Source organism: Amphibalanus amphitrite, unplaced genomic scaffold (assembly GCF_019059575.1).
Source record: "Amphibalanus amphitrite isolate SeventyFive unplaced genomic scaffold, NRLGWU_Aamphi_draft 000413F_arrow, whole genome shotgun sequence".
NCBI lineage: Eukaryota > Metazoa > Arthropoda > Thecostraca > Balanomorpha > Balanidae > Amphibalanus > Amphibalanus amphitrite.
Window position 1 is genome coordinate 422,387 of NW_024881907.1, and position 23,054 is coordinate 445,440.

A 23,054-nucleotide genomic window follows, 5' to 3' on the forward strand; every position below is an offset into this window, starting at 1 on the left:
AGCCGGACGGAGTTTCTTGCATAAGGTACCGAGAAGTATTCTTATATGTACTCGACTTGGTGACCTGCAACCAGCCGACAAATGGAATTAGTCGCTGCATGTAGGCTACAGCGGTCGATAAATGATTCATACGTCCGTGCTGCGGTCATTAGACATTTACAACAGGTAACGAATGCCACGCTTTAACTAAACATGACTCTGTTGCTTGACAATCAGACATACGAGTAGTGTGCTACGGTCACGTTGACAATGAAATAGTCATATGATATAAATGAAAAGGGTGCAGCTTCCAACATGAGTCATGACTAATGTCAACCCGTTTGCATACTGTATTATTCACATTAACGAGACAATAAAATATTTGTGAATATTTGTAGCACGGAAGAACTTCTAGATTACTGCCCCTATTTCAGGCCAAGTTAGCATGCAATTGTTCGATATCATTTTGTCGAAGTGTAGCGTGCAACTTTTTGTCTTGAACAACTAATACCTCATGTTAGAATCTTGTCTGAACGGGCTCGACACAAACCGTGTCAGACCCGTTTCTGACCCGCTGGGGGTACCTACTGTGTATTCTTGTATTCTTGTATTCTTGTATTTGTAATAGCCGACTACAGGCCTTGCAGCCCATTTACAGTGGCAGTCACGATTAAAATAGGTGACGCAGCACATGCACATTGCACATTACAATGAATTCTGCACATTACATGTACGTCCCCTGAGAGCGAGCAAACTCTCGGATGTCCGATAAAACGGAACCCGATGATGCCAACATGTCAGCAGTGGGTGTATGCTGCAAGAAGCGATTACAAAGTGCAGGGATACGGACAGTGAACCCTGACTTCACAGTATTCACACGACCGAACGGTACATGGAACAGCCCTGTCTGTCGAGAGCGTCTGTTGGGGACTGCTAGGCCAAAGACTGCCAACAGGTAGGGACAGTCGATCCTACTGCGATACACGTTGAGTAGGAAAGAAAGGTCGGCCTGTACAAAGCGGGACTTAATCGAGCACAGACCAAAGCGGTTCAAGAGGCGCACGTAATCGAGACTGGAGCCATCTCCATCCGAATTCGATGCCAGCCACATCAAAAAACGATGCTGCATTCGCTCAAGTCGCACAAGGTGGGTTTTTGCTGCGCCGCTCCAAATAACGCTGCCGTACTCAGCAATCGAGCGAACGTGAGCCTTGTAGGCGGCAAGCAGCGCAGTTCGATTGAATTTGACCCGCCGGGGACATCGAGGCAACTGCACACTGCGCATTATTAGGCCTAACATCTTATTACATTTCCGTATGGTGGCGTCAACATGCTGCGCAAATGTAAGCTTAGCGTCCAAAAGGATCCCTAAATCGCGTACCTCTTGACAACGAGTGAGCTCGTGACCATTCACACTGTAGGTCGACTGAATGGGAGATGTCCTGAGGGTGAAAGTGATCGTCTGACATTTAACCGGATTGAGTTTTAGCTTCCATGTTTTACACCAGTTATGAAGATTGTCTAAGTCAGCCTGAAGTAGAGCGACATCATCATCGGACCCCACTCGGTGGAACAGTTTCACATCATCTGCATATAACAGGCAACCAGTGCCATGACGCGGCGGCGTGGGCCGCGGGGTCGCCGGCAGCCCGGCTCTCCGCCTTTTAGTGCTCATCAGTGTCTCGCCCGATGCCGGTAGGACTGTGGAGATTGGCCGCTGGGCCTCCGGTCGCGCCTTTTACGGTGTCATGCGCCCGCCGTATGTGCGGCAAGAATAGTCGATGGCTCCGGCTGCCGACGGGACAGCGCTGCCGCGGCCGGCGCCGACGGACTTTGTTAGCGGCCGGCACGCAGCGCCCCAGGCATTTCCGAGTTTAAGCGCGTGGCTTTAGCCAAGTTCTGAATGCAAGCCAGTCCGGATGATGATCTATTGTGACTGGTCACGCCGGGCTTAAAACTTTTCCAGGCAAAGATGGGAGGTGGAGCATTTCATTAGCTAAAATATCAAAATAAAAAAGCAAAAGCGCTGGCATTGGACGGCGATAGGCAACGTAAATCATAAACTGAAGTCTGAAGCTTCCGAAATAAGAATTTATGCCAATTTAATTTGGAGTGTCTCACTTACCTATTTGATTATACTTGCCATGCATAAAACTGGCAGCAAGACCAGCTGACCATCATATGTTTAAAAGCCCACCTGCTAGGGAGAGTGGTTAGCGCTGGCACACTCCATTTAGTTTCATTTGCAATGACGGAGAGTTATTCTGGGCCATCGTCTTCGATCGCTTTGATCATAAATCGACGCCCATGTGGGCTCCGTTCGTTCATCAATCCTCCCGACTCAAGTGAAAGGCGACAGAGGCACAGTGATAGCCCGCAGAGGGAGCCCGACCAGCCTGCAGAGGGAGCCCGACCAGCCTGCCGTCCAAAGGGAAATGGAATCCATGACAACGGGTGATATGGGCTCGGCTGATATGAAGGCGCTGTCGGGGGCGCAATGGTTCAACATTCTACCGAGAGCCATTAGTCTTTCTTGCGCATGTCAAGCTAGACAATCATTTTGCTCACATGTAACTAATACATGTCTTGAAACTGAATAACTCCTATACACTGCAAACAGTATCGAAGATAAATGAGTGCTGAGTGCTCTCGTAACAACTCGTATCTCCTGTATCTCGTAAGCTGCGTTTTCTGCGAAGTGCGTCCAACAATAACACCAATGAAAATATCCATTTCTAATGGCAAGTTTTATTTCGCCGGTAATATTTGTTCAGGCTGAGAAGACGTTAAAACGTGTACGAATAAATTGTGAGTTTCCGAACTCGGCTTCCCAGGCGTGCCACTGCATACACTTTGCCTGAGGCTTCTGGCCAATATCAGGTTTCCTTTTCTACCTCTTTGTGCGTCCAGCACGTAATCGCTTACAAAAAGCGGGTGGCCGGACAACGGGCGCCTACAAAGCAGGTCGGCGCACCGTGGGGACTTATGCCATCCTAGCACGCATTAAGTGGCAAGTTAAAGTATTTCGATTTCCACTTTTTTGTTATTCATTCCACGTAGAATTGTCCAGCGCATCCGAATCACACCTTAAATCGTCTGTAAAATGATTGCTTATGCCTCAAAAAACATCTCAAAGTGTAGCTTCGTCCTGACCAGCGTCGTGCTACCTGCATACAGCGAAAAAGCACACTACAATAAAACGCCCTCTCACTCGTTTCCCTGAACAGCAGGTTATAGTTGCGACATGTTTTCATTATCTTTGACTTATAAGGAAGATGATGGTATGCACGAAAATTTCGAAAATTCATCCAAATGTATAATTTTTGACCGAAATGCTAAAAATGTTAAAATGCTTCATGATTCAGAGAGTTGACAAGCAAACTATTGCCTTACAAAGTTTGATACGAGGTGTTACGCGTGGAAATGTATATCAAAATGTTCTCCAATAATTTCTGCATTGGGGGCAGCTCTCATTTTTTGCCGAAATTTGCCTAAACCAGTCACTATGAGACGTCAAAGCAGACGGTGCCGCGTGGTTTCTTACGCCCCGCCGGGCCGCGCCGCGGCGAGTTACCCGACCGCAGCACACCGCCTGGGGGTTTCCGGTCAATATAGGAGTTGGGAGGAGGGAGGATGGGGGTGATACCATGTTGACATTATTTTTCTATCGCCAAATGTTCTTTTAGAACAAAACAACAACATCCTTGCAACGCTGCGTCCATTTTATTGGCTATCGCCGCCAATGTTCACCTTATTGAACTTCAGTACAGAGCTTTGATATAGGTAAATCGAAAAATGTTGTAACTTTGTAAAGTGAGGTTGGAGGTTTTTGGGGTGCTAATCACGAATTTCAAGCTAGTTTTGATCAAGGATGATGTTTTCATGCTAGGCCGGGTCAGGTCAGGCCCGACCAGTAGGTGTCTTGCCGGCTATCCATAGAAGGTAGGCGTCGATTACCTTTGACGGCTTCGTAGCATGTTCCGTTAGGCACCAAAACTACTTAAATCTTCAAATGGGTGTTAAGTTCGAAATAAGCTCCAAGCACTCATCTAGAAAAATCGTATAACTTGAAAAAGTCAACTAAGGTAATCTAAGGTAAATGACCTTGATTTGACCTTAACCTGACCTTAACCCTCGCATGTGTAGGGGGGGTCGGATGGACCCCCCCCATGGTTTTTCGCAAATAACTCGCGTAAAAAGCGGCCGATCGCGACGAAACTTTCAGTACCCTCGCATTGATCAATTTTACACCTACCCTGAAAATTTCATGACCCTGACCCAAATGACCTTTGACCTGTGACCTCTTTTCCGAAACCATGTTTGGCCGGAATCGCGATTTCGGGTATGTCGGCTCGCACTAGCCGCGTGTTTGCAAGCTTTTCGTGGTTTCAAACGTTCAAACATGTGATTTGATGTTACTCCCGTGTGTGTCAAGGTCACCTGAAGGTCAGGTCAGGTCATTGACCTTTGGTGACCTCGGGTGACCTCGGGTCACTTTTTCGAGTTTTACATGTTTCTAGGCTAGTTTTTGGAGCTGAATTCGAATTTAGCAGCAATTTGAACATTTACGAAGTAGTTTTGGTGACTTCGTAACATGTTACGAAGCTGTCAGAGGCGGTTGACACGTACTACGAATACCCGTCACGACGCCTACTGGTTGACCTGACCTGACCTGACCCGACCTGATCTAAATGCTTCAAGACATCATCTGTGATCAAAACTAACACGATATTCGTGATCAGCACCCCGAAAAACCCCTTAGCAGCCACACTTTACGACTTTCTAACAGGTCCCGATTTTCCCGACTTTGGGTCATTGACCTGACCTGGAAGGTCAACCAATGACCTAGGACCTTAAAATTGGGTATCATCGGCTTCCTCTCGTCACGGGCAACACGCTCGTTTTTTCCGCGAAGCTCTAGCTCGATCAGGGGCCAAACGGCAAGGGGGGGTCCAACCGACCCCCCCCCCCTACACATTAGAAGCTGGCAAACGCCGCACACATGCGAGGGTTAAAATGCAAAGAACAAACAGCATTTCATACCTTGGAGAGTTAACAACCACAACAAGACTGAAAACGCGCCGATAATGTGCGCTGATAAGCGCCAAATCGGTACCAGCCTGACATGGTCTGGTGAAACAGGTCACAGGTCAAATTTTTATTAAGGTCAAGGTCATGAAATTTTAAGTGTGTGAGTAACATTGATCGAATCGAAGGTATAGAAAGTTTCGTCGTGATCCGCCACGTTTTGCTTGAGTTAGTTGCGAAAAGTCGAGGACAGAAGTCTGTGCGACCCCCTCCCCCTTTAAGTGCAAGGACTAACAAAGTGCAAAGGTTAAGCCCGAAATGCCTTTTGGTGATTGGGCTAGACATGAACAAATATCTACTTCTAAAACGATTGTAGTTTCGTTCTACTTTTTTAACGCTTCCACGCCCACGATGCATTGCTAGCCGAAAACGCTTCAGTGCTAAGTCCGTGGGGCGGGGGCGGGGGAGGGATGGGGTCAAACAGGAGAGCCAACCATGTTGTCAGGGATCATACACCCTAAGCCTAAACATTTGAAGGTGAAATAAAATTAGTTAAGTTAGCGGAGGACGCGATATAAATAAATTCGTGCTAGGATCGATAAAAACCCCACAGTGCGGCGGTCAAAGTTGGTCATTTAGTGGCGGCCCCAGCCCTCCTGGGGAAACCGCGACCAGAATCCGGCAAACTGCGACAGTGGCAGAGGCCGGGGGGAGGGGGGGAGGCGCCGTGCGGGGATCGGCGTGTTTTCGTCGTTAGCCCCAGCCTCTCAGGCTGGCACTCAGAGCAACTCGGCCCGCCCACCGGGGCCGGCTCCTGAGTCGGCAGAGGAGCTGTCAGCCCGCCGAGGGCGCATTAATTGCAATGCTCAGCCGCGGCGCAGGTAAACAGAGCCGAGTGCCGAGGGGAGAGAGAGAGAGAGAGAGAGAGAGAGAGAGAGAGAGAGAGAGAGAGAGAGAGAGAGAGAGAGAGAGAGAGAGAGAGAGAGAGAGGGGGAACAGAGAGGATCAGAGAGTTCCTTGCCTTTGGGGAGCTGCTGGAGAGATCAGGAAACACATCGTCTCCGCTAGTCCAGGCGCACTCGGGGTTTACATGTGACTACATAATGCTGTGTCTTGGCAGATTTAAATGACATTTGCGCTGAATGAATTATTATGTTTATAAACACGTCTGAATTAGAAAAAAACACAGCTGTAAGAACTCATCACAAGATCAAATACTTGATTATATTGTTTCTAATTTCAACCATTGTCATTATCAGGATCTTCTTTTCCAAAAATAACCGGCGACAGTCTCACCTTTCTCATCTGATGGCGCTCGGATCCGGCACCGTCACCTGGGCGACGCTAAGCCCCGGATCGCTGGGCGGGTGGCGGCTCTGATTATCACGAACTGCCGGTCAGTGCGGCGGTCGGCGGACATAGCTGCCGGTCAGTGCGGCGGTCGGCGGACATAGCTGCCGGTCAGTGCAGCGGTCGGCGGATGGGGATGGGATGATCAGCGCGTGGAGAGCGTCAGGTCAGGCTCATGAGGAGTTTGAGATCAGCTTCACTCAGCATAAATCAACACTGATTTTCATAATACCTACTTATTCTGTTATGCAGATTTTTGCTTGAACTTTGAATTACAATTCTTACAACTGTTATCGTTAAAATCATAGTTACCAAAATGGCAAATTTGACCTGGTCGAGCTGCCGAAATTATTCATACTTTCTCTCCGAATAAATATCACTATAAAGGCGATATGTCGGCACCTAAATGTCTCGCTCCATATGACAGCTAATTTAGGGAAACTCCATTCTGAAATCAATCCAGGGACCCGGTCGGGTTCGGCGGTGCCGTTCGATTGCCCCTGATAAGGCGGCGAGCGTGGCCCGCCGGAGCGGCGCGTGATGCACGACCCCGGCCCCGGAGGCGGTCATCCGATAGATCGCCTGTCGGCGCCACGGTTCTCCCAGACGGATGGCCTGATCAAATGAAAACATGGTCTGCAAACACGCCGTATCGACGTGCTGACACCGACCACAAATCCGGCTGCCATGGGCACGGCTCGAGTAGCTGACGCCCAGCTGTCCCCCAGGCTGTGACCCCTGTCCGCGGCAGCCCGGACCGGGTGACCCTGACCGCTCTCCTCCACCGCCCTCTGACCGCACCGTCTCCGGCAGGCGCACAACGGTATGGTCAAGCTGCTCGACACATTCCAAGTGGACGTGGTTGCCATGGAAACGTTCGCCGGCAAGCTGACCGACCAGCTGGAGAAGCTGAAGGCCAAGGATGTGCGCATAGTTTTGGGCAGCTTTGACGAGAGCTGGGCGAGGCGGATATTCTGTGAGGCGCGCCGAGTGGGCATGTTCGGCCGCCGCTACCAGTGGCTGCTGGTGGGACTGTACAGTGAGCGCTGGTGGGAGCGGGACCAGTTCGCCGGACCGGAGCCGGCCGACCCGGCCGAGCGCTGCTCGCCAGAGGACGTGGTGCCCGCACTCCAGGGCGCCGTGCTTACCGACGTGCTCCACCTGAGCAACAGCCGGCGCAGGGTCATCTCCGGCATGGTAGGTGACACGGGAGGGGGCAGGTCAGGGCGGGGTGGGTGACACGGAGGGGGGGGGGGGCAGGGCGGGGTGGATGACACGGGGAGGGCAGATCTGGGTAGGGAGGGCAGTGACACGGAGGGGGGCAGGTCAGAGCGGGCAGACGACAGGTGGCACGGCTGGTGTGGGTGATATGCATGCTTAGATTGGGCAAAATAATGTTTATTGACACAGGTTTTTTCTCAATTCATAGAATAAGTAGGTACTTTATTAGCTATGATGCAAGCATACAATTTATACGGCGAACATGCTCCGTCGCTTATGAAACTAGCATGCGACTTACATCCGTGTTTAAAGGCATGAGTTGCATCAACAAAAATAAGTTATGCTTATCAGGCTGAAATCAGCACATAAACCACTCAGTTCATATCCAGTCATATCGCTGACTTTCGGGGCATCTTCAGACTCGATTTGATAGAGCCTTGATATACTGTCGTTTCTTGCAAAGTTGTGCTATATATGGTTCAAAATGTGGAACGCTTCAACTTTAGCACATTTAAGTTCTTCCAGAGATAGAAAGGCTACTAACTTTTCCAGCTATCAGGCGGGACAGTTTGCGTTTGTTTGAAACGTAGTGCTTTTGGTGTCAGTCGCCAGTTGACAGACCGAGAGGAACTGAAGAGTGAAACATTTGTTTGTTTGCCAGAAAGAAGCATTCGCCAAAGAAACCATTTTAAGACAGCACCGAACACGATAAGAGACTAACACAATGTTTGCTGCTTGTCATGTTAGTTAACAATTATCAGAAGTGAAACGCAATAGTTCACAACATCGCATGAGCAACAGACGTGCGCTAATATTCTAGCTCATTGTTGCGAATTGCAGTAAATGTATGCATGTGTGTACTGCTGTGAGAGTAAGAGACTGACCCCAATTAGGCAGGAGTACCAGTCGGTCAGCCTTTGAGGACTGTCCGGTCAGCCTCTAGGGCCCAGCCGGGGCCGCCCCGAGGAGCTGCGGGCGGCCGCGGCTGGCGCAGTGGCCTCCCCCCCCCCCCCCAGCCCGCCCTGGCAGAGGATGCAGTGTGTTCAGAGACGTCACCTAAATCTGGGGAGGTGACACACTGCCCGCCTGATATATCGCCGCTCTAATACTCCCGACCGGAAAAGAGAGAGAGTCGTGCATCTTGGACGAGAGCGTCACGGTGCGAGAAGTCTAAGCTATCGAGACCGAGACGTCGGCCATATGACTACTAAAAATCTCTGAGCATCATTGCCTGCGCTGTGAGAGCCAGATGGATTTATGCATGCTCATGGTCGAACACCCGTAGTGAGTCACTTTTCTGACAGAAAGGGAGCTCCACACTCCACAGTGTGGATGTCTGCTCTGTCTATGGACTGCATTCATCGCCTCTGTCGTGGTTGATATGCCGCCACTGATGGCAGCCTCCTTACAGACTGCCAGCGAGTACAAGAAGCAATACGACCACGTCCGCGGGAAGGACTACTCTCGGTTCCACGGGTACGCCTACGACGGCATCTGGGCCATCGCCTCTGCTCTGCATCAGGTGAGACGTGGATCTCACCGGCTCTGCATCAGGTGAGACGTGGATCTCACCGGCTCTGCATCAGGTGAGACGTGGATCTCACCGGCTCTGCATCAGGTGAGACGTGGATCTCATCAGCTCTACTCAGGTGATAGCAATGAAACCGTTTTGTCATTATCGTCCAAATATACATAGATAGATTGTCATAACTTCTTGTGCTAATTTTACTACGCGTCCAAGTTCTGCAAGCAAGTTCCAACAAATAAGTTCTGCCTAACATATCGTGAAACAATTGTACCGGGATTTCGATACCAAAACAACCTTAAATTCATGTTGCTTCTCTAACCAGTTAGTGTTCTAAATTGATGCAGAGGTAGCACCGCTTTTATACCAGGACTGGTGCCAATTATACACCTCCAATTATATCCAACTATAGGTCAGGCTATAATGGGGACAGGATAGCCCGATCTTCAACTATAGGAGCCCATTTCTACCTGTCGGGGGGGGGGGGGGAGGGATGGGTCTTCCATGCTGGCCGAGATTGTGATCATTAGTCTCAGCTCCGTTCGGGTGGCAGCAGCCGCACGATCTATTTTTATAGAAATACACCGCCGTCAATGGGAACTCGGTGATGAGACCTCATCCAGTCCCATAACGTAAGGAACGTCACTTCGAAGAAGCTGCTTGGGAGTATTATCATCCACGAGCCTATCTGTCCCAATCGTTGATGAAGTGTAAAATTACCATAAACTAGTAAAGTTATGAATATGTTCTTCCTATAATTCGAAGAAGAAAAGAGAAACAACAGAGGCTGTTAGATGCGGAGCAACCGAATGGTTCCTTGAAGATCTTAAAAACAAAGCTGTTCACATGTGGAATGAATAAATAATTGCGAGTACTCTGAGCGTGATAAAAGTTTGAGAAATGATTGGAATGCTAGAACGTGGGATTTTCCCAGCCTGTTGTGAACTTTTCAGGTCCCCAAAGAGCCCGTTGAGCCACCATACCTCAGTCATCCTTGGTGGCGGGTTTACCATTGCCAGTGTGTACCGTTTTGGGAGGGTGGGCGCCGGGCGGCTACAGTCGGTCCTGTTCTGCCCTCGACCGATACCCGTAGATCGGAGAGCCGCGCACCAATCAATGGCCCCGCACCGTGTCGGCCGTCGTCCACTCGACCGGAAAAAGATTGTTTGCGCCCGGGGCGAAATAATGGCAACGGTCAGTTCCGAGACGCTGAACGTTATTAGCCAGATCCGATCGACGCCCAAAGTTTGCCGAATGTTAATGACAGCAACGCAAACGGTTTGCTCAGCGGACCATAAGTGCGCGCCGTGCCGTGGGTGATGACTTTCCGGCGTGGGTGTGAGGTGCCGAAAAAAAATGTGAGCGTCTGGTAATACCGAATTCCTCTCCATTTCTTGATTTCAGGTCCGCTGCTATTTTACTTACAAAAAAAGTGAATAAGATGCAAAACAAACGAATTTAAGTTTAAAATTTAAATCACTCAATAACCTATTTTAACAGTCTGCGTTATTCCATCATTTATTGCACCAATAGTGATAGTTGTTGATGAAATACAGACCTTATTGCTCGCCTTACATACATCATCATTTTTGTCCTTCCAATGCCGTAGCCTTGGTCTATGAGTAAGTGCGCAAAGCAGTGCCATTGCCTCTGAGGGCCGTATATACAGCTTCACAACATCTCCAGCCAGGGCTGCGGAGTTGATGGATTTTCGGCGACTCCGACTCCGACTCCGACTCCGACTCCGACTCCGACTCCGACTCCGACTCCGCAGCCCTGTCTCCAGCCACCGCTGAAACTACCCGGAGCTGCCCGACTCCAGCCCGCCGCCCCGGCGCTGAATATGCAATCATACTTGGGTCGGCGCACACGACTCGCTGGTCATCGAATCGACATGATAGTCGCCCCGACTGATAGAACGCTTCACGCGAATATGCATGAGGCGAAATTCACGGACAAACTATTCTGGTGGCGCATAATTGATTAATTGGAAGACCGATTTGAACAGTAAGATATGCATATTGAATTCAGAATGTTTGGTTAATTTGGTGCAACATTTATAGTTGTCCATCTGCCATAGCCATATGGCATTTTGCAGTACCAATGGAACAAAAATTAAACACCTAATAAATTTAACCAGTTCTTCACTCCCAACCTCGCCCGACGGGTGACACCGTCCTCTGTGTGCCGTTCATTCAGGTGACGTGGCGCATCCGTCACAACCAGTCCCCGCTGCCGAGCTGGGCCAACCTCAGTGATTTCCGCTACCAGGACGAGCGCTGGGAGACGGTGCTCAAGTCGGCCCTGAACGACATCAGCTTCGAGGGTGTCACGGTGAGTGTACGATTGTATAGTAGAATGGTTGGTGACATGTCATTATCATGCTTTGATGATGCTGACAGCAGCCCCAGCCTTCACCGTTGTCACTGAGCGTCTCCCGCCGTCCCCTTGTCAGCGGCTTGCATCCGCTATGCTGTCCTCCGTTATTGCTGATCTCTCCGGCTCCCGTGAACACTGGAAGGCCATTCTCCTTGTCCTCTGTTAGCGATGACCGCCACATTTTGTCCTCTGTCAGCGCTTATTCTCAGTAAACACTGAGCGGCCCCCACCGTTCCCCGTCAGCGCTCTGCGGCCCCCACCACTCCCCGTCAGCGCTGAGCGGCCCCCACCACTCCCCGTCAGCGCTGAGCGGCCCCCACCGCTCCCCGTCAGCGCTGAGCGGCCCCCACCGTTCCCCGTCAGCGCTCTGCGGCCCCCACCACTCCCCGTCAGCGCTGAGCGGCCTCCATCGTTCCCCGTCAGCACTCAGCGGCCCCCATCGTTCCCCGTCAGCGCTGTGTACCCCCACCGCTCCCCGTCAGCGCTGAGCGGCCCCACCGTTCCCCGTCAGCGCCGTCGGAGCTACGCCGCCAGGTTGTCGGTCGAGAAGGCCAGCCGATAAAAACACGCTCTCAAGCGGCCATAACGAGAGAAGTTTGCGATCGGGCCGCTGCACTGAGTGGGAGGAAAGAGAGGCAGAAACCCGAGCGATGCTCTTGGATGGTGGTAATGCCAGCTGCGACTCAACGTCTGAGCGATAAGCTTTAGGAGGAAACCATAGACTATTGCCTCTGTTTATTACGGAGCGAGCGAAGCGAGCGGAGTCTTACGTAGAATAACGGAAATTTCTGAGTATGAGCGGCCGGCCGGCCGGCCGGCCGGCCGGCCGGCCGGCCGTGCGGACGCTTTTGCGAGGCTTATATCTCAGCAACCACTTGACCGATTTACACGCGGTAATTTTTATAGGGTAGCTTCATTCCTTCTACCAAGTATTGGACTATTCCCGATGCATGTGGGTGACCCCTTATGCACGTGCCACGTGCAAAACGAAGAGGTGTCAGTTTTGCAATTGTTGCAATATTTCGGTAACTACTTGGCCGATTGCGCTGAAAGTTGGCATGTAGGTAGGCACCCACTAGGCACTGCATATCCATGTGCCAGAGTTGGGGTGCTGCTGCACGTGCGCACGTGCAGGGGTCGTTTCCAGATCTCGAGAACGGCTGGACCGATTGCGCTCAAATTTGGTACACAGTTAGGGACCGGTTAGTAGGGTGCCGTGCAAAAGCCAGTCGGGACCCATTTTGCACGTGCGCACGTGCAGGGTGCCGCTCCCAGATCTCGAGAACGGCTGGGCCGATTGTGCTCAAATTTGGCACATCGCTAGAAACCGGTCAGTAGGGTGCCGTGCACAAGTCAGTTGGAGGTACCCCCTCGAAATTTCGCACGTGCAAGGCTCACCCTCTCGCTCGCTCCGTTAGTCGCCCCAAAAGGCGCTATACTGGTATGTTTACGGAGCGAGCGAAGCGAGCGGAGTCTTACGTAGAATAACGGAAATTTCTGAGTATGAGCGGCCGGCCGGCCGGCCGGCCGGCCGTGGTCACGCTTTTGCGAGGCTTATATCTCAGCAACCACTTGACCGATTTACACGCGGTAATTTTTATAGGGTAGCTTCATTCCTTCTACCAAGTATTGGACTATTCCCGATGCATGTGAGTGACCCCCTATGCACGTGCCACGTGCAAAACGAAGAGGTGTCAGTTTTGCAATTGTTGCAATATTTCGGTAACTACTTGGCCGATTGCGCTGAAAGTTGGTATGTAGGTAGGCACCCACTAGGCACTGCATATCCGTGTGCCAGAGTTGGGGTGCTGCTGCACGTGCGCACGTGCAGGGGTCGTTTCCAGATCTCGAGAACGGCTGGACCGATTGCGCTCAAATTTGGTACACAGTTAGGGACCGGTTAGTAGGGTGCCGTGCAAAAGCCAGTCGGGACCCATTTTGCACGTGCGCACGTGCAGGATGCCGCTCCCAGATCTCGAGAACGGCTGGGCCGATTGTGCTCAAATTTGGCAAATCGCTAGAGACCGGTTAGTAGGGTGCCGTACACAAGTCAGTTGGAGGTACCCCCTCGCAATTTCGCACGTGCAAGGCCCACCCTCTCGCTCGCTCCGTTAGTCGCCCCATAAGGCGTTATACTGGTTATATAATCAACATAATATTTGCCATGTAGGTATAATAAAAATAAGGTTATCGTTTTACAACATTTGACATTCTCCTATCTCTGCTCGTACCGAGGACTCAGGCCAGGCTAATCCATCCCCGTCAGGCGTGGTGCCTGCCGGCGTCGATACGTCATTTGATGTTGGACCGCAGACCGCATAAAGGCCACTTAGCCCGGCGCCGGCCCAATGAGGGCCGGCGTTTCAGTCCCGAGGGACGGCGCTGACCTTCTGACCGGCACGGGGGAATCAGCCGCCGACCGAGGGGGATGGGGGGGGGGGTGGGCAGACATTGTATTGACTGTATCGCTAATGCTGAATTTGCGTGCCGCCCGAACGATACACTGTGCTTATTTGATTATGTGCTGAGCATAACAGATTGAATGCTTTGACATCTAATTGGTATTTGATGTCTGAGTGCTGGATGACGGCACACAAATATGAATGGTTCAGGGAGATAGCCACTTGACCACATCTGATCTGACCCCATCTTACCACATCACCGGAGGTGTAACTCACTCCCGAAACCAGTCTTGGAAGGCCGGACGGAAGGCCACCAGCCGTCGGTAGCTGCAGAAAGCCCGAGTTTCACCAATTACCCACTAACTTCTGCTCGCCATAGGCAATAGCCAGGGTACAGGGATCCTCAGCCGGCGAAACTCACGGCAAAACTCATGGAGCCTATCAAGGATGTTGTGTTGGTCAGCAGAATCCATTAGTGGCTCTCTCATTTGAACTTTGAAAGACTGTCTGGTCATATAATTTACAATTACCTACAATATTCCGAGCTAGACACGACCTAACCGATTTTAACCAAAACCATTTTATTCTGGCCTGCAGAGTAACTCCTCATTAAATGGGCGTTTCGGATGGATTTGCACTCCCAGGCGTTATATACTGCACACCTTGTAAATTATTAAGACTTGTAAGCGGACCCTACTGAAATCCCCATGACCGAGCGTGTATTGTTGATTTGACGAAGTGATTTATGTGGCTCTGTAAGCCACAGGTGAATGTGTAAGGCTGTGCCATATGTCACGGCCGGCGGCTATTCAGGGAACCTGGGGGTATGTGGCAAGTAGGTAGGGGAAGGTGGGGTAAGACGGCCCAGCGGGGCAAGACGGACCACCAGCCCTCCCGGCTGAACCGCTGCTGGTAGGTATCTACTGCTTTATGCACTCACTATGTTTGCTTTCCTTCGTAACAATGGCCACCTTGAGCTCATGCTGCTAGGATGCATAGCTTTTGAGTTATTGAGAAAAATGTTGTTTTTCGTCAAACCGATCTAATATAAGAGGTTTACGGGTGATTCAATTACGGCGCCTTTCTTGCATGATTAGTTTCGATTTTGCTCTTAACTGTGAAGAACAAAGTTATAAACTTAATTATAGTCACACTTTAGGAAAGGCAAGGTTTTGCAATGCTGGGCTATTTGACATATACGTCATGATAATGACAGAATTTAGATTTGGGGCAAGACGGACCACTGTGGTCCATCTTACCCTGTGGTGGTCCATTGTACCATATGCAGATGGAAAGTTCTTTTTCCAAAACATTGACACAAGTTTAAGTAAGCTAATTTTTCAGGAAGGAGTCTTTGTTGCATGTGAGCCATGCATGCAAGTGCTCAGTTAGCATGCATTCATGCCAAACGACAATCAACACACATGTTCCCAGCTTTTAGCTGCACTTCCATCACACATGAGTAAAGAATAAAGGCTCATTTTGTTATTTTACCATTCTGGTTACTTTTTCTTACAAGAGTACAGAGCAGAAGTGTAACCACACATGAACGGATAGCAGGCACTGCCGGGTGGTCCGTCTTACCCCACGTTTTTTCTTGTCTCAGTTTTTGACATGTCCCTCTTTAAGAGCATCCACCACCTAGATGTATTTAATTTGAAATTTAGTCTTTACACATATCAACAGAGGAAGGATTGAGCATTCCGAAGACTATAAATAATATGAATTACGAGAGCAGTGTAGCAAGATATGCGGCCTCAAACCTTAGCTGGTCCGTCTTACCCCACCTTCCCCTATGTGTGTATGCTGGGCCTCTATGTGTATATACAAAGGCTTTGCTATAGCGAGCCAGCATTTATCTTTCGGTATATCTTCATAACCGAGATTAACAATTACAACGCAACAACAGGTGGCCATCAGCCCCGCGAGCTCCCTGCAATGCTCCCACCCTGCGTCCGCTGTCTGTCCGTCGCCCGGGACCGCGCGGCAGGTCAAGGTCAGCTGACGGACTCTGCCGCCCCCGGGAGGTAGGCTAACCCGCTGTTGCTGGGCGGCCCCAGCGGCCGACGGCCGGCCGGCGAGCTTAACCCGCCCCATGTGCCTGTATGAGTGAAACGAATGTGTCGTTTCATTGTACTTATGAAACCCTGTATTTTTCGCGCTCACTGCCTTTATTTTGTTTCAGGGCTCGGTGAAATTTTCAGAAAATGAGCGGAGAGGTTTCGTCGTCTTGAAGCAGTTTCGAGGTACGTGGCGATTCATGTGCATTGTGCAGCCTTATTTTCCGCCTTCTCATTGGCTTGGTGGCAAAGAGACATATTATTGCCAACAAGCTTCCATATTTTCTCCCTTTATGGCCTCGGGAACCCGTTCGCAGCTGCGCTTTGCGTTGCTGTAGTGGCGTTGGAAGCAGGCATGCCGCACTAACGGCCCATTCGGTAAAATGCTGGAACGACTGCGGCGCTTTGCAGGGTAATGCATCGTTCTTAAGGTAAACTAAGCGTGAAATCGAGCGGTAGCAGTCAGCCGAGAAAAGCTTGATGGGTCTTTCATAATTTGCTATCACGATTTGATGGGAATCAAGCCATAATTATGTTTGATAATGCATTGATGTTTTTAAAGGTAAGTGTATGCTCTATATTCTGGAGATGTAATAAGTTCACTCATTTTGTTTTAAGTTTAGCACAAAACAATATTCTTCACCGGTTATATTTTGTTGTTCTGACTTCTGAACACCAATAAAACAGCTTCATCGTATCACAAACACTCTTTGTCCCAGTTCGGAGATGCCTAGTTGAGAGTGGCAAACGGCTCAGTCGTTTGTGGTATTCTCCTCAGTCGGCAACATCCCCTTTATTATCGCGGCGATTCTGAGTCGGTCGCCACGCTGGCCACAGCTCAGTGTCACTGCGCTGGCGAGGTTCATCATTTACCCTTTGTTCTGTTCGGCCGTTCAATTGGCCCAATCTGGCCGGTCGGCAGACGCCGGTCGGGCGGCGTGCTCAGTTGGCTGAGACGCCGGGCGGCCGTCCCGGGGCGCTGCGGAGCCGACCGGGCCCTAACGGAGCCAGGGGGACACGCGGCCGGCGGCACCAGACTGAGGGGCCAGCACAGCGGCGTGGGGGGTCACCGTGCAGCCGCGGACCGAGGGCCCGCCGGGCTGCCGCCGCTGGCCGTCCGAGACTGCCGGAACTAGTTGGACTATTGGCGTTGTTTAAAGCGTCGTTTCCAGTGGAAAGTTGCGGGATTGAGCCACTTCCGTGTGTTAGCCTCGTCACAATGACTCGTTGTGGAGCGGCCGAGTGCGGGAGCTCACCGCGCTAAACAATGCTAACGAGAGGTCAATTGCCGCTGATAGAGTAATCTGAGGCGATAATAGCTATGCCGAGTCTAATTTCCTGCTGAAATATGCAACGAAGACAATTATTTGAACAATAGCTGGATTGGTGCTTATGACCACAGTGGTTTGATAGGCGAAACAAAATTTTAACCGGCCGGGTTCTTTCTTACGTCGATGATCAATCACATTTTTAGTTAGTCGTATGGAGCATGCCTATTATGTTTCTCATGAATGCTGACACTGAAGAACCTAATCACTTCCTTTTTTGTCTATTAATTTGGAAATATTTCTGATGTGCAGGACACTATGAGTCTGTTCATAAATAGCTGAAGACCACTTCACTGTGACGCAGTAGCCCTGTCCGAGCTCCTAGCGGGCACTAGACAGGCAGAGGGCATCTGTCTGGTCATCAAGTCCGGCTATGTAACGTCTCTCCGCCGCCGTGCGTCGCCAAATGTCATGAGATAAAGCCCCGACGGGAAATTATTCTGATGATTTCTGGGTCTTCCGGAGCCGGAAATTACTGTTTCCTGTGGTGTGTCCGCTCGTCTCTGACCACCCCTCCCCCTCCCCAGACAACCGCACGTCGTTTATCGGCGTGCACGACCTGAACCAGCTGCGCTGGCTCACCCCGGAGGACGACGACCGGATCGAGCCCATCTGGTGGTTCTCTGGCAAACAGCCGCTGGACCAGACCATCCGGCACATCGAGAAGGCGCGCGTCAACGTGCAGCTGTACGCGGCGCTGGTGGTGGCTGCCTCACTGGGCATCGTCATGGCCGTCATCTTCCTCTTCATCAACATCCGCTTCCGCAACCAGAGGTCAGTCATTGCCCAGTGGTCCAGAGGTCAGTCATCGCCCAGTGGTCCAGAGGTCAGTTATCGCCCGCTGGTCCAGAGGTCAGTACTAGAGGTGGCAAAATGTGGACCCGAGGACCCGGTCCAAAGAACCAGTCTGGACTCATATGGGTCCAGACCGGTTCCTGGAAATTTTCTGACGGGTCCAACCGGGTCCTACCATAAACTATACCTCTTGCACACTACACATTATTGCAAAATATGTATGAAGTGAATGTTTCTTTGCACACATTAGCTCATGAGTATTCCCAGTGGGAAATAAGCTGTTTTACATGATGCAACTAATGATACCTACAAGTAGTTTGTATTGATTGACTTTTGGGGAAAGGGTCCAACTGGTTCCGATTCCAGCTAAGGCCGGGTCCGACTGGTTCCAGAAATGTCCAGCCGGGTCTGGTTCGAGTCTGGTTCCCAAAATTTTCATCTTTTGCCACCTCTAGTCAGTACTCGCCCAGTGGTCCAGTCCCCGTGTTGGCCCTTAGTCCACCGGTCAGCGTTTGCCCACTGACTCGTAGATGGATGTTACTGTTACGTTTTTGTGTGTGTTTGTGTCGAATTCAGTTTATTAGGGCCCTTTAGAATTCATTGTTTAATCTACTGGTCGGGTATTTTGGGGCTCTGAACTAAATCGATTTACTTTGAGCATTGTGGGACCGATTCCCTTCTTCCATATCATGATAAAGAGAGTACACGTTCAAGCTTTGTTACAATGAAATACCCGTCACTTTCCCCTTCGTGACGGCACCGCCCGACGACCTAGATATACCAGAAGGTCGGCGGACCGGTCCTTCATTGTGCAACCACTTTGCATATAACGCACAGGCACTGGCGAACCCCAATCAGTACTAGAACCACAGTTGCAATACAAGTCTCGGCCCGCTCAGTCGTCTCTCCTTCCGCGCCTCCGCGACAGCATTCACCAAAGTGACTTGCTTTTTGTCTGAAAGTTCATAGTTGTTCATCTTCATGCAAATCCATTTATGCAAGATGCCAACACTGTTGGCTATCGATTCTTTAGTACAGACACATCTCATCTCGTGGGAACTACATCAGTGCTGGGATATTTCAAGATCACCAGACAGGAGGCTATTTCATCCAGCCATGATAATTAAATACCTAATTTTCTCGGTCCAAAGCGGCTCTGCCAGGTGAATGGGTCGGCAGCTGTTGGGTCCGGGGCTCAGGAGCAGCGTCGGCCGTTTTCTCAGGGCAGACTGTGTCTGGATCGTGTGTGACCTTTTCCAGCCGCCAGTGATCTCCGCCGCAGGCTGCGGTAATGTGGCGTGCCTCAGACCGGCGTGGTAGCGCTGTCGGCTGGCGGAGGGTCAGGGGTCGACCGATTAGCGGCTGCCCTTGACACCTTTCAGCCGGCGGTGTCAGACAGCGAGCTGTCAGAGGTGTCAGGGACACACGGTATCGGGGAACGGTCAGCATGGGTCGATTCTGGCGCCCATTTGATGATGACTGGTGAAATATCGGCGCCAGCATGAATTATCGGTGTGCTGTTGAACCATCGGCATGGTATCGAGTTATCGATGCATTGGCAAATGTGTTGGTGAGCAGTCGTTCTGCCACGCCACCAACAATCCATCCATCGGCATTATTACCTTTCATTGTTATCAAGAGAGCGAATGACCTTTTCTTCTGAATTAGGAGTCTGTTGTTTTGTTTTACCTGACCATTTTTTCGGACAAGTTACCGCGTGCTGAACATAGTCCTGTCGGTTATCACCCAGCTATACATAGCCTGTTCTACATCACGCTTGCGGTCTGAGTCAAGGCCATATGTCTGAGTTCCTTCGGCAGTTCACTCCTCAGTCCTCCGTTCAATAATTTGCGTCTGTTTGCGTCTTTGAATGTAAGAGCTGTGTGTGCCGAGATCACGCACTGCTATCAGCAGGGTACTTCGGACGCAAGCTTGACATGGAACAGACTGAAGTTATCATTGTTTCCCCGCGGATCGAGATGCAAGTGTTTGCACGAGCCGTCAGCCGGCAGTCGATGTGAAAACGAGTGTTGTGCCTCTACTTGTGGAAGGCTTCATGGATGCTGAATACTGAATAGTCTGTGTAAGGGAGGTATGGCGACTGAAAAGCCTCTCATGGTGTGGATGAAGCCGCGGAGTACCCGAATATGAACCTTGAATGCCTGAATGCCTTTCATACGTACCTACTTTGAAATATCTTTTTTTTTTTAAGAACTCATCGGCGGCTATAATTGGCGTCTTACAAGTCACACCATAAAACCGCATTGCTCCTCGCAGTGAAATAGCGGGTACGAAGCTGTTTGTTACATACCTATCGTAAACACGTTGATCAAGACGTCACTCAGAGTATACCTAGATAAAAAAGAACTTCAAACAGGTCTAGCCCTCGCCGGACCTATTCTTTTTCTACATACACGCCGGCCGAGGGGGGGGTACGACCCCCCCTCGCCGTTTCGCCCCTGGTGAAGCTAGCGCGTCGCGGAAAAAACGAGCGTGTGCGCCGTTACGAGACGCAGAGATTGGTACCCGATTTTAAGGTCCTAGGTCAACCAGTGACCTCTGAGGTCAGGTCAAGTGCCCCAAGGTACGGTTCAGTTTTTGGTGAATAACTTCGCAAAAAACGGCCGCAGAGCGCCGATTTTGGCAGCATCGTGTTTGCCTCGCTCAGGCGCGTCGAATGATATACTTTTTGTCCGGGTCAGGTCAACTTGGGGTGTTGACCTCAGGTCAAGGTCAGGTCAGCACCCCCAGGTCACGAAGTTGGTCGAAAGAGGTCATGTCGCATATCATTCGATTCGGCAGGCCTTCCTGAGTCCATTGGTGGCTTTCCCGACTCGCTAGCTCAATTTGATCAAGAGGTATTGACGAAAAACTAATATGACCTTGATGACGTCATAAATGACGTCACGCAAGGTCAACATTGCAAAAGTGACGCGTCTAACCTTGCAAGGAGTGCATCAAATCACGATTCTGTGTGCTTGAGATAGTTGGAGATCATTCCCGGCGCCAGAATAGCAGTTTTCATTTTTCCCCATTGACTTATAATGGTGAGGTCACGAAAATGACCTGACCTCATATGACCTTTAGGAAAAATCCGAGATATACAAGTTGTGGGACTCATAATGGATACTAGATCCTGCACGTTTCATTTCCCTGCGACATCTCCTCTGGCAGTGAGGGCGTTGCGAAGTTGCGACATCTGAAGACCGTGCAGAGGTTCACTTATGACGTCATAGGTCAGTGACCTGACCTGACCCAAAAATGCGGTTGGTGTCAAAAGATTCGGCTTGGATCAAAGGTCAGGTATGCCAAGTTTCAGCTCTCTATCGCCAGCGTGTTCGGAGCTATCGCGAAAAAAACCCTATGGGGGGGCGGCACCCGCCCCCCCTCGGCCGGCGAGGGCTAGTACCTACTTACTAAATTCTGTTTTTCCGAGCCGCGTTTCAACAGAAGACAACATTTGCCACCTGTACGCTATCCGTAGCTACCCACGCTCAAATTTATGGGTCGTTAAATTTGCTGAGAGGCACAGCTCATAAACGCGGAACATAATAAAGTCCGGTACACTTTGACAATTTCCCTCACAAAGCGCCGCAACTTCAAATGCTCCATTTGTTCAATTTTATGGAGCAAGGAAGACTTACCTACCAGCATGCGCTGCCTCGCTGTTTGATGCTGGCTGAACATTGCATGCTACAAGCTATAACTTCATTCATTTTAAATATGAATTAACCATTTTCGTCTTGAATATTACAATATCGATTGTTTGTTTGTTTTTTTGTTTGTTTGTTTTGTTGGGTTAGGCCCTTTCGGTCGACAAGACCATTGCAGAGCCGGAAGGATGATAGGATTTAGGGGGAGACATTGGTCTGGGCAGGCACCCTAGTGAGTCGCCGGGGCTGAGCCCGTCCAGAGGACAGGCCACCCAGCCCCAAGGCACTCACTGCACCCGGCTACGGGGTGCGCTCCCTCGGGAGCAGCGGTGCCGCTCCAAGGGAGCAGCCCGCATGAGATAAAGTTGCCTGTCCAGCCCGGAAGGGGGTTGTGGCGTGGAGGAGAAGGATTTCAGTATCCTGAGGATAGAAGCACGGACAGGTGACAATATCGATGGATGGATTACAACGCCATTCAGCTTGCTGCGGAGTGTGGCGGTCGTAGTGTGGGATCACGCTGGGAGGTATGTTGTCCCGCCGAGCACGCGAGCTGTGCGGCACAGCCTACCTTCCAGGTAAACACGATCTCTGTCTCGCGCGGCATACAGGGACGCGGCTGGTAATAGCTGCAAATTCAGCGCAGCGGCTGACCACAACTCAGTCACCAATCGTCAATAAATGATTGAAAACATGTGTGACAAGCGAGAATACTATATTTACATATGCTAACGAGACATTTTATAGCAAAGAGATGAAACAGAAAACTGTTTGCTGTATAATTGGATGAGTAACTTTCGCATTAAAAGTATTTCATCTTATGTATTATGAACAAGAAAAAATGTGGATTTCGGAAAACATGAAAACGAGGGCTTATGCTGATTTCAAACCTACCTACCCAATACCCATAGCAAGATTCATTGTGCATTATGAATATGATATGTGGGCACAAGAGCTACCACACGGCACACACCCTAACAACTTGCATGTGAAAAACTTCTGACCTTACCGGTTTAAGTAGCCAAGTTTTTTGGTTATTGCTGAGCAGCTCAAGCCCAACTCCTGTTCAACAACACCGCTGGTGAGCCTGCGGTATTTTCCGCGTCGTCGGAATGCAAAAACATGTCGCACATCCATCTTACGCTGCCGCCGCGGGCGCTGCCGATCCGCGGTAATCGGTGGCGGCCCACCGTGCGGCGGATCGTCGGTCGTGGCGGCGGCGACGGTCCGCCACCTCGGCGGGGAAGACGAGCCTTCAGCGCGGCTCAGACGGCCGGCGGACCGGTGACGGTCGGCTGCGGCTCATTGGCCTCAGGGGGCGGACCGGGAGCGGGCTG

At 50.6% G+C, this 23,054-nt stretch overlaps 1 protein-coding gene across 5 annotated transcripts in view; it reads left to right on the forward strand.

Moving 5' to 3' along the window:
* Positions 1–23,054, forward strand: part of LOC122390873 (gamma-aminobutyric acid type B receptor subunit 2-like) — a 143,788-nt gene that overhangs the window by 68,499 nt on the left and 52,235 nt on the right. For all 5 annotated transcript variants that reach the window (XR_006258242.1, XR_006258243.1, XR_006258244.1 and 2 more), the window contains exons 4-8: positions 7,171–7,554; positions 8,990–9,100; positions 11,303–11,437; positions 16,070–16,130; positions 17,800–18,046. Coding sequence is in view for 2 of the 5 variants with exons in the window: in XM_043384288.1 (XP_043240223.1) it covers positions 7,171–7,554; positions 8,990–9,100; positions 11,303–11,437; positions 16,070–16,130; positions 17,800–18,046 (938 nt within the window). In the remaining 3 variants the exon portion in view is untranslated. The remainder of the gene's footprint in view (positions 1–7,170; positions 7,555–8,989; positions 9,101–11,302; positions 11,438–16,069; positions 16,131–17,799; positions 18,047–23,054) is intronic.